At 32.0% G+C, this 17045-nt stretch overlaps 1 protein-coding gene across 2 annotated transcripts in view; it reads left to right on the plus strand.

Annotated features, from left to right (window-relative positions):
- Positions 1–17045, plus strand: part of DNAJC1 (DnaJ heat shock protein family (Hsp40) member C1) — a 213759-nt gene that overhangs the window by 71709 nt on the left and 125005 nt on the right. The window contains exons 2-6 of one of the 2 annotated variants that reach the window (XM_026478954.4): positions 813–914; positions 1410–1456; positions 7781–7946; positions 8829–8926; positions 9896–9989. In XM_026478954.4, coding sequence (XP_026334739.1) covers positions 813–914; positions 1410–1456; positions 7781–7946; positions 8829–8926; positions 9896–9989 — 507 coding nt within the window. The remainder of the gene's footprint in view (positions 1–812; positions 915–1409; positions 1457–7780; positions 7947–8828; positions 8927–9895; positions 9990–17045) is intronic. The other variant, XM_026478955.4, reaches the window with a different exon arrangement.

A 17045-nucleotide genomic window follows, 5' to 3' on the forward strand; every position in this document is an offset into this window, starting at 1 on the left:
GGCCACGTAAAACCATATTTTCTGAGTTTTTCTGGACACACAGGATTATATAGAATGTAATTTTAACATCCACTTAATCCACCATACTCTTACTGAACTGTTGTGACTTTTAAAATATGTTTAAACTATATTAATAATAGTGGGCAAATTTATATCTACAAACTAGACTGTGGAAACTGGACACAGATTTTCAGTAAATTGATTGAAAACACCCTTGGAAGTACTAAAAAAAATGTTAAGTACAATATACGCAACTCCTAATTACAGTTATTTTGGATAAATGCAAATGTAACTGCCTTTAAATAGGCATACTTTTGACATGGGAAATTGAGATTCCATAGGTTGTGGCTCGATGGTAAATTCAATATAAATAACAATGAAGAAACCACATATGGTAAGCCTGGGATTCAGAAACTGGCTTTAAGATTCTCAGATAAATAAAGACCTTCTTTGAAGGCACATGGATGTATTAATTTTTAATTTGTTTCTTTTTGATCTCTTAATTACTGAAAAAGATTTATTGGTTAATTTTAGGAAGGCAAGTGTTTGAAAAGTTTTGCCAAATACTGTCTTCTTTAAATGACTGTATGGTAATGAAAAGTTAAGAGGAGAGCCAAATTAGATTGAATAATTGTTCAGTCATGTGGGTCAGGCTAGTTGCATAGCCTGGTTGTTAGACTGATTGCTCAAATTACATTGCCTGGGGTCCTGCACTTGGTTGGCTGTCTTCTCAGATCTTAACAAGGTTCTGGGAATTTCTTTTTCTGACAACGTTTGCTTTGTGTTTTTCCCCCTCCCCCTACCACCTCCAGGATGCTTCATCTGCAGACATTAGAAAAGCATATCGTAAGCTTTCACTGACTTTGCATCCAGACAAGAATAAAGATGAAAATGCAGAAACTCAGTTTAGACAAGTAAGTGAAGTGTGCTGTTATTATATATATTTTGTAACAAATTTATAAATAAATGTTTTCTAATAAAATTAGTAACTTATACGTAGAATATTTCTGTTTGAAAATGAGGTTGTAGTTTAGAAATAGAATGTCATGTTCACTCAGTTTTTTACAAAATATCACCATCGTTTTTTATATTAGAATCTCTAAATTCTTGGAGGGTCATAATTGTCATAATTTTCTTGTCTAAATTACAGCTTTTGCTTTTTAATAGCACATTTTAACATAATTATTACTTTTGCATCTTTCACAAAGATTTATTTTGGTATCAAGCATTTTTTAACCTCTTAAGGTTCTACTAAAAATATAAAATGTTACTATAATTAAGGTTGTGTCTGTTCATTGTATATATAAGCGCAAAGGGTTTTCTGCTTGTGCATTATAGTGTGTTCACCTTCCTAAGTGATTTCTTATAGCTGAGAGTATTTTTATTTTAAAGTAATGCTTTTATTTTAGTTGGTGGCCATTTATGAAGTTTTAAAGGATGATGAACGAAGGCAGAGGTGAGTGTTCATTTCTGCTCTTGAATTAAGATGTTACAGTTTGATGTCTCAGTTTATAAAGGAACGAATTATCTCACTAGACATTTATTATAAGTTAGTATTTTATTTTTGTTTCTTCCTGTGTTTAGAGCAGAGTTAAATTCTATCGAAAATATTCACTGGGTTGATTCAGTACCTATACACTTTAGGATCATGAGTCATAACGTCACCAAGTCATAGCTGCATTAGACACAATTTAGCATGAGTTAAATGCTCTCGGAAATACAGATACCACTTGACTTCAAACAAATGCCCAGTCATTTTTGATATATCAGTAATAGCTCCTATCTGTGCTTTGTGGTCTTTTTTCCCCCCCTATTCCTTAAATGTTTTGGAATTAGGCTGTTAGTGATACTCACCTTATCACAATTTATTGATGTTTCCTCACTCTCAAAATAAACCCTGACATTTGTGAGTGAGAGAACAGACTTGTGTAAGTCTGTAGAAAATAGGTGTGGAAGAAAGATATTTGTTTCTTTCTCCTATTTCTTTTGCCTCCTTCCCTTCCCTCTGGTGATTCTGCATTTAAGTTAAACTTCAGAGTGGAGGCAGCCCCCTCACTTTGAGACTTCTCTGTGCCCCTTTCAGAAGAGTAGTAATATGTTTATACGTAGTGCCAGTGACTTAAAAAGAGATTGCAGAAAGGCCTCTTTCCTCTACTCCTTCAGAATGTGTGGAATGCGTAGACCCTATTGCACTGGGCTTCAAGGTTTCTTAAGTCAGACCCACAGTAAGAAGTATATTTGGGTGGGAGGGAAGCATATTGCATATTTCACATCATGCCTCAGAACACACGTACACATACACACACTTGAAGCAAGTATTTCGCAAAACACAGACTGAAATTTTCTATTCTGGACTAGTGTAGACTAGTCTTTTCTTTTGAAAGAAATAAATTCTTCAAATGTATTATCTGGAATTATTCTATATCCTAAAATGTTAGCTACTACTCTTGCTTCTCATCTTAACTCTTTAATTTGAATACCTCAGTTTGTCAGATTGCAAAGCAAGGACTCTAGATATTCTCTGTAAGTGTTCTTTGCTTTATAACAAGGGCTGGCATTGGTCCAGACACCATAGCAGACATTCCTCTGGTTTGAGATAATCCATAGTGTTGAAAGAGTCCTAGAAGTGTGTTGAAAGAAGTGTTGGTCATTCTGTGCATATTTTCTAGTTGGTTTCTCTCACTGAGCCCCTAGTTTTATTTCACACATCAAGAATGTGTCTGTAAAGATAGCTTTATTTAGTCTCCCTATGTCTTTGGCATCAGATTTTGTCTTTTTGTTTGTTGTTATCTTAAGTCAGTAAACTTTGTAACAATTTCTTTCAGTTCCTGAAAAATCATTTATATCTTTACAGAACAAATCACTTCTTCTGTATAAAATGTTTCTTCATTAACATAGATGCATCTAACATTTTCTTTTAGGATTCGTTCCCTTTTCAATTTCTTTACAGTGTTAGTAGAAAAAATGGATCTGACAGTTACACAAACAGCTGTAGTATTTATACCCCTTGAGGCACAAGTAACTCTTTGGTAACTGGTTTTCCTTGAGGCAAAAATCTTAACTAATCAAGCTGAGAATCACTTCTCTAAAGCTCGTGCCTGAGGCCAGGTGACCTCTGTGTATTTAAACATATAGGAGAAATGCACCTCTCCAGACAATTACCTAATGTTTCTAATTCCTTTAGGAAGAAAAACCCAGTAGTCATTTTTATCTCCTAAAAGAAGATTGTCTTATACTGGTATTAAAAAATGCTCTTTGATATCACAATTATTTATTATAAATATTCATTAACTTAAGTACTTTTAAATGCATAACCTCCCAGGAATTTGCAATTTGGAAAATTGTCATATATGTTTCCCTATTTATTTCCCTTACGAGTAAAATTGTGTTTTCACTGAAATCAAGTCCATTCTTTAATTTTGGTAGGAAAGAGAATAGCAATGAAGTAGGTAAAATAAACTAGATAACCTTTTTTTTTTCTTTTTGAAGAAAAGGCAATTTTTATTTTTAAACTGCCTTATTTAGGTATAATTTGCATACCATAAAAGTCAGCTATTTTAAGTGTACAAGTCAATGATTTTCAGTAAATTTACAGAGTTGTACAAACACCACAATCCAGTTTTAGAACATTTCCATCACCTCCAAACATTCCCTCAAGCCCTTTTGTAGGCAGTCCCCACTCTGATCCCAGACCCAAGCAATCACTGATCTCCTTTCTGTGTTTATAAATTTGTCTTTTCTGGGCCTCTCCTGTTAATGAAATCATAATAATGTGTACTCTTTTGCATTTGGCTTCTATGATAATCTTTTTGGGGCACATCCATATTGTAGCATATAGCAGTAGTTAATTCTTTTTTATTGCTGAATAATATTCTATATCATATGCCACTTTTGTTTATTCACCAAGTGATAGACATTTAGGTTGTTTCCACTTTTGGGCTGTGATGAGCAATGCTGCTGTGAATATTCACATACAAGTCTTTGTGTGAACGGATTTTTTTTCTTTATTTCTCTTGAATAGATTCCTAGGAATGAGATTATAAATAAACTTCTAAGCCTTTTTTTCCTCCCCAAAACATAGATGATAGTATGAAAATAACAAGTTTGTCTGGTTAGCGTAAGGAAGCCTATCATAGCAGCCTTTTCTAAACTCCCAGGTAACTTGCTTATTTTGGGGAATAGCAGCTCAGCTGTATTCTGACATAAACTTCTGTACAAGTGCCCTGAGTGTTAGCTGAAAAAAGTACCAAGTAGATACTAGTCATTACATATATACACTAGATTGTGCTTTAGTAATATTAGTATGTTACTTTTATTTAAAATCTATTACAAATTTTTAACCAGTATTATTTTGCTAACCCAGTTGTGCAACTTTAAATTTTGGGGGGTTTTTTTGGTCTATATTTCTAAAAGTTGAACGTGTTTTTTTAGTTTACTAAATAAAATGTTTTATTTACAAATCCAGTGAAAAGTATAGTTATCTCAGCCTTAATGTGCTAAACATTTACAAATCCATTACCTCATCATTCTAAATTTGATTATAGGTATGTTTGAAGAAAAATAAACAGTAACCTGAGAATAAGAAATCTATCTTAGTACCTTCTCTAATTAGAAGATATAAGATACCTGTTATATGGAATATATAAAGTGCTGTATACCACAAGTTTGGGCGTATATATACATTTTTAAAGGAGAGTAAGATCGATTAATTTAGATGCGTTTCCTGTTTATGATCTTTGTGTAATTAACTTTTACTCTTGAGTTCAAAATGTGACCTAAATGGATGTTGTTGTTATTGTTTTAAACTAAAAATTCAAACTTAGTATGATGGGAAATTCACAATTTAGGCAAATGCTAGAATTATTTAAATATTTGTTTTCATAATAGATATGTTTTCTATTTTAGTTTCATAGTTACTGCTTTATATTTCAAAATATGAGCATATATTTACATAAAATTTTTTCTGTTGGTAATTTAAATATTTTTAGATTTATTTGCTCTCCAATGTTTATATTAGGCTAAATATTTTGATAAATTGAGATTATAGATTGAAACTCACTAATGATTATGTAACCATTATTTTATGTTTATCTTGTACATTTTAAGAAAATCAAAGTGAACATATATTAAATCGTATGTTGAATGTGGAGTTGATTAATCTGTGTTTTAATTTCCAAGATAATAGCCTTTATAAGTCCATATCAATTTTGCATTAGTGATATTTTCATCACACATATTTACTTTTGTATTTTCTTACAATGATATATGTATACATTCTTAATCTGGTTTTAACAGATTATTCAGAGCAGTTTGTATGAGCTGAATTACAGAACATTTTAACAGTATTATATGTTAAATATAGAAAAAGCAAAACACAGTGATGTTTTAAGTTTTATGTGTTGTCAACACATTTATTCTCAAATTACTATGAATATAGTCTCTGTATATTTTAAGAAATATCTTTATTTTTCAGTGTTTCAGGAAAGCAGTGATTTATCTTTTAAAAGCATATATTCTAAAAAAGTGAACTATAATAGAAGCTATCTTCCCTTAAAATGGCCAGTCGTGTGAGCCATAATGTTCATTGATAGTAAAATCAATAGAGCATTGATTCTAAACTTAATCCTTGGAGACTGTTGTTTAGAGTGGCAGACATAGCTTAGTAAATATCTGGTTCTGTTTAATGTGTTCAGTGCATGAGATTTTGCTGTCTTGAATTTGGCTGTACACTAAATACAACTTGTATGTGGGGTAGAAAAGAGTAGCTATTAATAGATACATAGCATTTCAACAATGATGGTGATAAAATACGTGGGATGAGATTCATAGCTATGAGTTTAGTTATGTTTTCTTCCAATACACTTTAGATCTTAAACAAGTTTAATACTTATTAATGCTCTTAGGGAATTGTCACCACTTCCTTAGATGTTCTTTATTAATAACCACTTTTTACATGAAGTTATTTCATGGGACATTTTAGCTGAAAATAGTGATTTTTATATTCACCTCTTTTTCCCTGAACAAGTCTGGAGTAGAATATAGATTTAGAATAAATTCAGAATTTAATATTCATTGGCCTTCATTCAAATGTTGTAATCCTGAAACCTTTTTGCCAATCCACCTCTAATATAAACTGAGTCAGTTTATACAAAGATAAATTTAAACAAACTTTTGAGGACAGGAATGATAGTTTTTGATGAAATCATATTATTATATCTTGATCTTGTAGTGTTCAAGAATTGCTATGCATATTTAAAAAGGAAAACATTTAACATCATTGTGTCTGGTCCAGCTACTATACAGCCATATTTTAATTTGTACACTCTTGTACACTACACATTGCCTTTTAAGAGTTTAGTACTAATTAATGTCTTTTGCTTTGAACTGGTTATTCTGATCTGCCATTATTATTAATAATCTAAGTTGATCTAAATGTGAGGTTTTCCAGATTTGCTAATAAAATATATTTTGAACTTGTAACCAATATTTTTCTACTGAAAAAGAAGTTGCCTATAATAAATCCTCTGCTTATTTTTTTTAAAGCATATCTCCAAGGTATCAATTTAATAACTATCAAAGTAGCTACTGCAGTTGTTGCATTTAAATTGATTTACATGTCAAGACTGGCAGTTTAGCAGCTGCGCTATTATTCCTAGATCGGTCAATTTACTTGAGAAAAACCTACTACTGAGTTCTACTGACCTGCCTGACAATATAGGCCCTATTTCTATTCCTGTAATTAGGCCTGCGACTAACTCAGAATATTTTTAATTAAAATATTTTGGTCAATGTGTTGCACCAAATTAGGCCTTTCAGTGAAGATTTAATTCGAGAAATAGTGTGATTAGAATATTTAATGAGTTGTGTTCAATTAAGATTAACAGGTTGTGTGTTTTGAACATACAGTGTTTGTGTGTGACCATTTTGAGTTTTACAATCATAAATGTTACTCCTGATTTTTAACCTTAAAAATATTTGTCTTTGTAATGGTGTGACAGGTAAATTTCAATTCAGTTGAAACTTTAAAGAAAGCTGATTTAAAATGCATTACTAGGAAAGCTTTTATTTGTTATGTTCTTTCGTTCCAGCAAAGCCAAAAATGAGGAAATTGCCACTTAAATGTTTACAAATAAACAGTTTTATTGAAAAATCTGACATAAACACTGGTTGTCCCATCTCTTTCTAATTTGGAAACCTTTTATTCTTTAAAGGAATTTAAGCAATACAAAATTAAAAGGTACTTGTAGGCTTCTAATCATGAAGAAGCTTTGATAAAATAATATCTGTAAATATTTCAACCTTGAACTATAGGACAGGGTTGGAAATAATAGCACTGACTGGAAAATTTATTCTGAATTCGGTTCAATTAATATATAATTCATGGTAACAAACAGAGCTCTTATCTTGATTTTTCTTCCATTGAGATCTTTCCTTTTGTTGCTGACTTCTATGGTGGGGTCTTTACTGCAGACTGTGATAGAGGTAGACTATATGGCTCCTTTAGTTTAGATGTCATTCCAGAAGTCACATCGTTGGGGTGCTGTTAAACACAAGGTCTGATATCCACAGTATATTACTGTGTGTCTTTTTGAAGCTTGTCTGTGACTGTACTATGTACTGTGTTTTGAATTTATAGGCCATTGTAATGCTAATAATCTACATAAATCTTATATATTTTGGAGAAATTCTTTTCTCTTTTTTTAAATATAAGCATGAATTTTTTTTTTTTTTGCTTTTATTTTAAACTCCCCATGAAAAACTGTTGTATTTGCTACTGTAGGTATGATGATATTCTGATCAATGGACTTCCAGATTGGCGACAGCCTGTATTCTACTACAGGCGGGTGAGAAAAATGAGCAATGCTGAGCTGGCATTACTTTTGTTCATTATTCTCACAGTGGGTCATTATGCTGTGGTTTGGTCAATCTACCTGGAAAAACAACTGGTAAGTATTGGTAATAAATCAAATGATCTAGCCTCCTTAATTTTATATGGAATTTCAAACATTTTATTTCTCAACTGATAAAGATTTCAGTTTTTCTATATATACTCCTCATCCTAAAAGTTTTGTACTCAGTATTTAGTGTTTGATCTGTTTCTAAGTCAAGAAGAACCCATGACATAAGAAAAAATCCTCTTTTTTTAAAAATGTGGCATTTGAGTTTGTCATAAAATTTTTTTGAAGGCCCAAATATCTAGCTGAAAGTTAGAACATAGAGCCATGTTTTCTTAATTGTCACCTTCCAAACAAATATTTTTGATGTAAAAATGATTTTAGAAATGTTTGTGTCATAGCCTTTTATATAAAGAATGTTTACCTTAAAAGGTTTTAACTAAATATAAGAGTTGAAATGAGTATAATTTTAGAATTTCAGAGATCAGTTGGTTAAAAAATTACACCTTTCTTATTTTAATATACCATTACATAGTTTATTCAGTTCTGAATTTTTATTTATGTGCTAAAGATAATCAAACATATTTATCAGCATTCATAAATTAGCATCTGTTTACTCATTCTTTTTGAAGTGACATTATTAAAGTTGGATGAATGAGAAAAAGTAAGTTGAATGCTTTCTCTTCTTAGAAAACTTTGATTGCTATGGAGATACACATGACTGACAGTGCTGAACTTCATGTGTGTTTAAGGACTGGATGCCATGGCAACAGTTATTGTTAAAGATTGATGATTTTACTTAATCATGTTGGACCCTACATACATTTGCATAAATGTTCTTCTATAATGTTTACCCTTCACAGAAGACTCTTGATAACATTTGAAGAGTACATGTTAATGATAACCTGTAACCATAATTCTTTCCACATTAAGGATGAACTGCTTAGTAGAAAAAAAAGAGAAAAGAAAAAAAAGACAGGCAGCAAGAGTGTGGATGTATCAAAACTTGGTGCTTCAGAAAAAAATGAAAGGTGGGAGCCTATAAAAATATTTTGTAAATTGAAACTGTTTTAAAATGTCCTCAGTATGATTCAACTTAAATATATTCATTTCACATATGTAATATTTACATCTGTAGTAGGTTTATAAAAGATTAGTACTATGCCATAGTTTATGAGACAAATCCTAATCTTAGGCAGAAGTTCCACAGGTTTTTTTTTTTTCTTGGAAAGTGTTAATATATATTTAAGTAATCAAACCCCCAAATTCTTGTCATTTGAAATTTTTATACTGAACTTTAGAAATAAAGTATTCCTAGAAGAATCTGTCACTTTAGTGTTTAGCTCAGAAGTAACAATACAGAAAGGCAGTGATATGCAGTACACTCAAAAAGATACCATTTCTAAATATTGATTCATAAAAAGAAATAAAGGGTTTAAATAGTTCACACAGCAGGGCAGGAACTGGATCAATGTGAGATGGAGATCAGAGACTATTCTGCCTGTCTTCTGTTCTGATGACATCAGTGAGTAATGCTTCAGTGAACTGCAAATGACATTAATTTTTATGTATTGGTTTGTTTATGCTACAGTCTTCATATCTGCTTGTCAGCACTTGGGAGCACTCTGATGATGTTTAGTCTTTTATAGCTGAAGTAATCATAAGGTTTAAGAATTCATTTTGCAGAACTGATGAAAAGTCCAGGTTAGAAAGAGGGCTTTTGTTTCTTTATCTTTATAACTTGTTTAGGAGTCTCCTTCCCAAAATCTTAGCCTAGATTCTCTTAGTTGCTATACATATTGCATTTGTTGTAACTAATGTATTTCATGATAGGATACATCAAATGTAGTGATAACTGTCATAAATATTTCATTGAAAAATTTCTTCATACTTTTGTTGAAACAGGCATTCATAAACAGAATTCATGATCTTTATAAAAATATTTGTCTCCCAACTTTCTTTCTGTATTTTGCTTCTTTGTTTTTGTGTTTTCCCTTTAGATTACTGACAAAACCACAGTGGCATGATTTGCTTCCATGCAAGCTGGGAATTTGGTTTTGCCTTACACTAAAAGCATTGCCTCATCTAATCCAGGTAAAGTATACCTCTTTCATATAATATTAGATGCTTTCGTTTTAATTATTCATGAAATAATTTATGCCCATGTCTGCTATCTGAGTGCTGATATACAGTGGATGTTTTATAATGCTGATTGAATTGATGTAAGTGTAAACCTATTTAGAATAGTTCTAAAATTATTTAGGTATCTACTCCTATAACTGTCTCTCACATTGCTTTTAGGAACACCTTAGAATTCCAAGACATTAGAAAAAGGGAAAAACAATACTATCGTTAGGACAGGTAAAAGAGCAATAAAATTTTAATTCACTGTAATCATTTAAGGCATATCCAGAAAAGAAGAACAGGACTCAAATAGCCTGTCACCCATTATTTTAATAGCATTTAAGAACACAGTATAAAAAAAAAAAAAACTTTACACGAACATTTGTACAATTATGCAAAAATATATATTGCTTTCCATTTTATTTGCAACTTTAAGAGGAGTGAGATATTTTATCTTATCTTGGTAATCTGTTTCTGTTGCTAGTCAGTCTTGATCAAACAATAGAATGTGGGTCTATATCATATTACCATGGCAATTTCTCTTATTTTTTAATGTTCAGCATACCGAAGCATATTTTGTTAAATTATTGCTTTGCTAATTTTAATAATTGCATCTGGTTAGAAAATTCCCAACATATAAGCACAACATTTAAAAAGTATATGTAATAGTTCAGGTGTACAGATTTTTGAGGTTAAGTTGTAATTTTGGGGAGGAAATGTTTCATTTCAGAAAATAACTGTTTAGAAAAAACAAAGAGAGCCAGATAATTCCTACCCAGTTCTACCCCCTTCTTCTTACATATCAGAGCTGTTCTTCCTAATCATTTAAGAAAATGAATCACTCCAACTTCTGCATTTTATTCTCTTTCTTCCTCTTATAATAAAAATTTTGTGTTAGAAAGGAAAATGAAATAAAAGTCACTAATGTGTTTCTTTCTAGCCTTTGCAAAATTATTTACCAATCTTCCATTAAAATAGTTCATCTTAATAGTTATTGCTTACACAATCATATTTTGTTTATAGTTAATGGAGAAAATTACAGTATTTTGGTAATTTAAAAGCTTTTGTTTATAAGTTGTTTAGCATATTATCTTATTTATTTGATTAAAAACCTACAATCCTTGTATGCTATGTATATGTCTTAATAAGAGAAAGGTAAAGTGTATTTACCATACCAGTATGTATATGAGAAGATGTGACCAAAAAATATTTTAGGCCATGTATTTTCATGTTTTTTAAGAGTGTTTTTGGTTTTTGGGTTTGGGTTTTTTTGCTTTAGAATCTGCAATAGGCAAACCAGAGTGTAGATGCATTTATAGTCATGAGGCAAAGTAGATACAATATCACATAAAATGTCAGTTGAAACACTTCTTTGCAATTTTAAACTAAGCCATTTGAAACAATGTTTATTTGGTAAAATTAACATATTTCCTGGTTAGCACGCAGAGTAATTTGCAGAAATAGAACCAATATATTAAGATGGCTTAGATTTATAAGTTATTATTTTAAATTATCTCCCTGTGGTATCTAGAGCTAACAGATTGTGTTGCTTTACCATACACTTTTTTTAAAGTTACAGAAATTAGGGATTTTACAAAAAAATTCTGGTCTCCTTAGAAACTCTGCTTTCTTAAACCTTTGGATCAGTTTGAATTTTTAAGTTTTTACTTACTTGGTGATACCTGTTGCTTTCAGTTTTGAGATGCTGGGCATTAGGTTTTTAAAACCTTTGTAAATCTGACTTTTAAATTTTGTTCTAATTTTTTCTTTCTGATAAATTGATTCCAAGAAGAAAAATAAAACTATTTTCCTTTTTTTAAGCAAATACTTTGTATTTTAATTCTGCTTCAAGGACGTAAGATTCGTTTTGTTCATGTTCACTAACAAAATAATGTAATATAGAGACTGATACAAACTGTGAAAGTGAAAGTAGTGCAGATTGATAAACATAGAAAGCTTGAGCAAAGCAATACTGAGTAGTTGCTGTTAGGATTAGATTTTTGTCTGCTTTTTTTTTTCTTCAGTCTACTGTAACCTTTGTATTAATTTATCACCCATAAAATTGTGTAATGTGAGTACATATGCCTTATCCACAATAGGTCTTAAATAAGATAGTTATGAAATTGAGAAGAAGCCCTCTTTACCTAAAGCAGTCTGGGTTGGTAATTGGTACAGTGGTCAAAAAAGAGACGTACTAGAGCTCTAAGTGTTAAAAATGATACATATGACCTTAAACATTTGAAGCATGTACTTTACATTTATTCACCACTCTTGTGATATAGGGTCATTATTTTATTTTTCCTTGCATATACCACGTCTATAATCTTGGTTTCTTTAGGGACAAAACGACCAGTTGATTTCTTTAAAGAAGAGTTAAACTAGACTCTTACAAAGCAATATAATTGTGTGATCCTTACAGATTTTTATGATTTCCCCTATCTTTCATAACTGACTGACTTATATCTAGTTAACAGCATTTTTAGCAACTCTTTTATTGAGCTTCCCAAAGCATCTACTTGGTTTTCATAGAAACAACTCTTTTTCACCTCAACAATTTACTTTTCACCTTTTTAATATAATACTTAAATTGAATCATATAATTACAATAAGAAGTATCATTGACATAGACAGTTTTAAGAGCTAACACTTGCAGCTCCTATAAGCATGCAGTAAGTTAGTTAAGGAGATTAAGAGAATTTTCCTTCTGCGTGTGAATCGCTTGACTTTCGTGAAATTCATTAAAACTGGTCTGCCAGTATTCTGTGTAAGTATGTAGCTATCAGATAAGGAGGGTCCAAACTGAAAGTGGGAGACTCAGACACTTCCAACAAATGGCCTTTACACTAGCCAGATCCGTACTCAAGTTTTGTCCTTGTCATATCAACAGCTGTTCATCAACTTCTTTCCTCCTGTTCTTCCTGTAAATACGCATTCCTCTATTGTACTTCATATACATAAATTGTTACCCAGTGGGAGTTGGAAAAATGGCAGTTCTGGTTCAGCTTATGCTCCTAAGTTCACTGTTTTATTACTTGGCACCTAAGATCCTAAGAAAACTTATTACTGATTAATTTACCTAAATTGTTTTCTGTCCCTCCCACAAAAAATTACAAATGACAATATTTACATCAGTATTTGATGTGTAAAGCTTCTTCTAAGCTATATATTTAGAGAAACAGGTTAGCTAGTTCAGTAAAAATTTATTAAACATATCAGAACAAGGTACTATTAAAGGGCCATTGAGATGAATATGCCTTCTGGGACCTTATAGTCGGGTAGAGATTATAATACATGAATTAAAATAATTGTACTACAATATGGTTTATAAGCTTCACATATGTAATATAAACAAAAGACTTCTGTAGATGATCAAACAAGTAAGATTGTCTCTATGTAGAATGACCAAGGAAAACTACAAAGAGGAGCCACTTGAATTGAGTCTTGAAAGATGAGTAGACCATTGACAGTGAAGTGCCCACTTTGTGTACTAGGTAGTATGCAAAAATAATTTCATAGATACAGTAATTCCCATACAATTATTCTGTGTTAAGGCTGAAAGAAACCTAAGAAAAACATTACACAACTGCTTTTTATTAAAAAAGAAGATATTACATAGCCCATTACTATCATCTAAGCCTATATCCCAGCTCTCCAAACTCTGTATATAACCATTTTCAGATTTATACTCTAATAGATATGGGGAATAAAGTTTATTGATTAGACAGCAAAGTATTTCCATCATACACATCTGTCAAAGACACATAATGTTAGGAGTGGAAAAGTTACAGTACATAATAGGCAGAAAAGACCCAAAGTTGTTCTGTGATCAGACTGGGTAGAGATAAAGGTTTATCTTTGATAGCTTCCTTTTCTTTTCAAGAAGATCCTTATTACTTCCAGCTCTGGGGTTTTTGTTTTTTTGTTTTTTTTTTTTTTCCTTTCCTTTGTTCTGAAAAAGATAATGAGAAAATTACAAGAATTGATCGATTAGAAGAATGAGACCAAAAAACTAAAAAATATTATACTTGATACATATAAAATATTTGATAATGTTAAATAGATATCAAACATTTCCCAGATTGGAAAATATCCAAGGAAAGGTGTTTGTATTTAGCAAAATGTATACTTCGTATCATTCATGTATCCACATATGCAGAAGAGTAAAAAGTCAGATGAGAAACCAAAGTAAAAAATGTGGAGAGTATTTGTAAATTGATGAGTGGAAGGAAGGTTAGAGTGCACAGAGCGATGAGAGAACATTAGAGAAGAGTTAAGTGCATAACTCTACGCAGAGAAGGTGGGAAAACTTGAGAAAATATGTTTAGTGCAGAAAGCAAGTGAAATGATCAACGGAAGACATGGAATATGGATTAGACTATATAACAAGGAGCTTGGATTATATCAAGAGAGGTATTGTATACTTTGAGCCTAGAATTTAATCTTAACATTAACAAGTTTAGCCCTAATAACACTTGTATCTTACCAGTCTGTTTCTGTTCTCTTGGTAGTTTCGAAGGGAATACACATTCTCTGGGAATCTGACTAAACCAGTCTTCTGTGTTGGCTAATTTCAGCCTATAATCCCAAGAAATTTTTTAGCCTCCAAAATGCCCTTCTTGGATGTTTTTTGATTTATCATATATGTTCTGAAACATATAACCATGAAAGTAGCAAACAGTTATTGAAATATACCATGTGCATATTTTCAGTTTAACCCTTATAACTTAGTTCTTACTTTTGTCACTGCCTGTCTGTGTTGGAGTCTCATATATTTGGTCCCATAATAATTTAGATTGATAATACCACCAGTTTCTCATACATAAAATCAGTAAGTGCCAAATACACTAAGCAATTACCAGTCTAAATCATGGTCTGTTCATAGTTCTCTACACTTTCTAAGATGAAACAGGTCTTAGGTATTCAGAATTTATTTGCTTAATAGTTTGATTCTGTGGGAATTCAGCATTCAAGTTTCTCTCTACCTGCTATGTTACATTTCTCAGTCACATAGTTTGTAAAATATAAAATTCCTTTAAGTGTTCATTGCCCAAAGTTGTAAATTTTTCCCATTGTTAAGTCCCAGCCCCATCTTTTCTCACTACCAAGCTGATCTTATGTGAACACAGTTAAACTAAAAATTATTGTAGGAAATTTCCAGCATGTATAGCTCCACCCTTACCAGGATTTGTAGGTTGCCTAGGAGCAGTGTCTGAGAAAATAAAGGAATCTTCTCTATAGTGCTGTGGCTTTTGCCTTAAAAAAATAAAATAAAAGTTGCCTAAGAGAGTAAAGGGAATATTATACTTTACAAAACTGTCTGTAGATGGAGGCATCCTCCCTCCCAAGAAGCTTCTCCCATGGAAGCTACAACTGTGGACAAGCCTGGAGGTCACCCTCTGTACAGTCAGGGCCCTTCCTTTCTAGCCCCTTTGCTTCTGCTTGCTGGGGCTCTGTCAGAAACCAAATAAACAAAACATTCACAGCTAATTAGCAGCAGAAAAAAGCTTCTGAAAGGCTTTGAGGCAATTGTAGCAAGCTGAGTTGCCTGTTCTCCTACTCAAGAGTTAAACACAGATTCTGCAAGGGATGAAAAAGTTTACTTTTAGTCCTCTAAGAACTTTTTAAAAAACTTTGCAGACAGACATACTTTATGTAGGGAGTATGCAGACAAATGAAAAGGGATGGAAAAGTGTGTCTGAATTTTTGTAAGGCTGAAACTCTACTGCTACAGAAGGACAGAGAGAGAAAGGAAAATTGGAAACACCTCCCAACAGAAGACAAAGATTCCATTCCTTCTGCCTTCTGAAAGGGGGGCGTAAGATACAAGTAGTTAGGAGGTCCAAAGACAGAACGTAAAGTAGAGTTTTGTAAGTTATTGCTAGATGTAGAAAAGATTAAAAAAAAAAACACAAAATGTTAGGTAGGATGTTCGAGATATATAGTCTCATTGATTCCATATTTTATAGATAAAAAATACTTAAGACTCAGATTGGTGAGGCAGTTTGCTCAAAGTCACACAACCACTGCACGGTAGAAATAAAACTTAGAGCAAATGAAAACAAATATTAAAATATGAGACATATAAAAGCTGAGAAAGAATAAGTTTTCCCAACAGTGGGCTAGTCATCCCAGCTAGATAAATTAGTTTATACTGAATGAATCCTGAAGTCCCTACCAGAGTATTTAGGCTGATTGTAATTATTATAAAAGTTATAGAAGGATTCTTGCCTTGAGTTGGGGCTGAATAGATGACTTCTGTTGTCTCTTCTGTTTCTTAGCCCAGGTGGAAAAAAGTAGCTCTTCGGCCTTTTATCTCCTTGAACACCACTGACTCAGGGAGAGGAAGGCATAGCTTCTGGGCTTTTGTTTTATTTTTATTTTATTACTTTTTTGTGTATTGTGAATATACACTGAATTCAGTGTTTGTACCAAAATTTGGACTCTTATTCAAAGTCTACAATTTAAAATTTTCCCTATGTTCTTGTAATTTTTTACACATTATTTGTAGTTGAGATTATAGTATAAGCCAGTGGGAGAACAAAACTTGATATAAGTAAATGACTGTGTGGGCAGATTTTCAGAAATGTACCTCTGATATTTTCCTATATTGAAGGTTGTAAGGTAAGCTTCGAACGAAAGATTTGTGCTGTCGAACAGTCAAAAAAAGAAATGGAACATCCTTCATCTCTTTTGTGGTTACCTGTCCTCAGAGCTCTTCCATGTTCCTTATTCCCACAGAATAGGTGATAGGTAGCAATTCGCTGCTTGTACCACTCTAGATCAACTCCCTTCTTTCCTAAGTTTTCCTTCAATTGTGGAATATTTTGAACTTTCTATGGAGAAGTAAAAGTAAACTGAACCATGGCAAACAGTACCAGCTCAGCATGTTATTTTATCCCTTAAATGAACTATGTCAATAATGTTTTTTAAAAAAGCTTTTGATATGGATATCCTCCACCTCATGACTCATTAATCTTGGAAATATGACATCTTCAAGGCTTACATTAATAGTCATCATCATTAGGA

Source organism: Ursus arctos, unplaced genomic scaffold (genome assembly GCF_023065955.2).
Source record: "Ursus arctos isolate Adak ecotype North America unplaced genomic scaffold, UrsArc2.0 scaffold_30, whole genome shotgun sequence".
Classification (NCBI taxonomy): Eukaryota; Metazoa; Chordata; class Mammalia; order Carnivora; family Ursidae; genus Ursus; species Ursus arctos.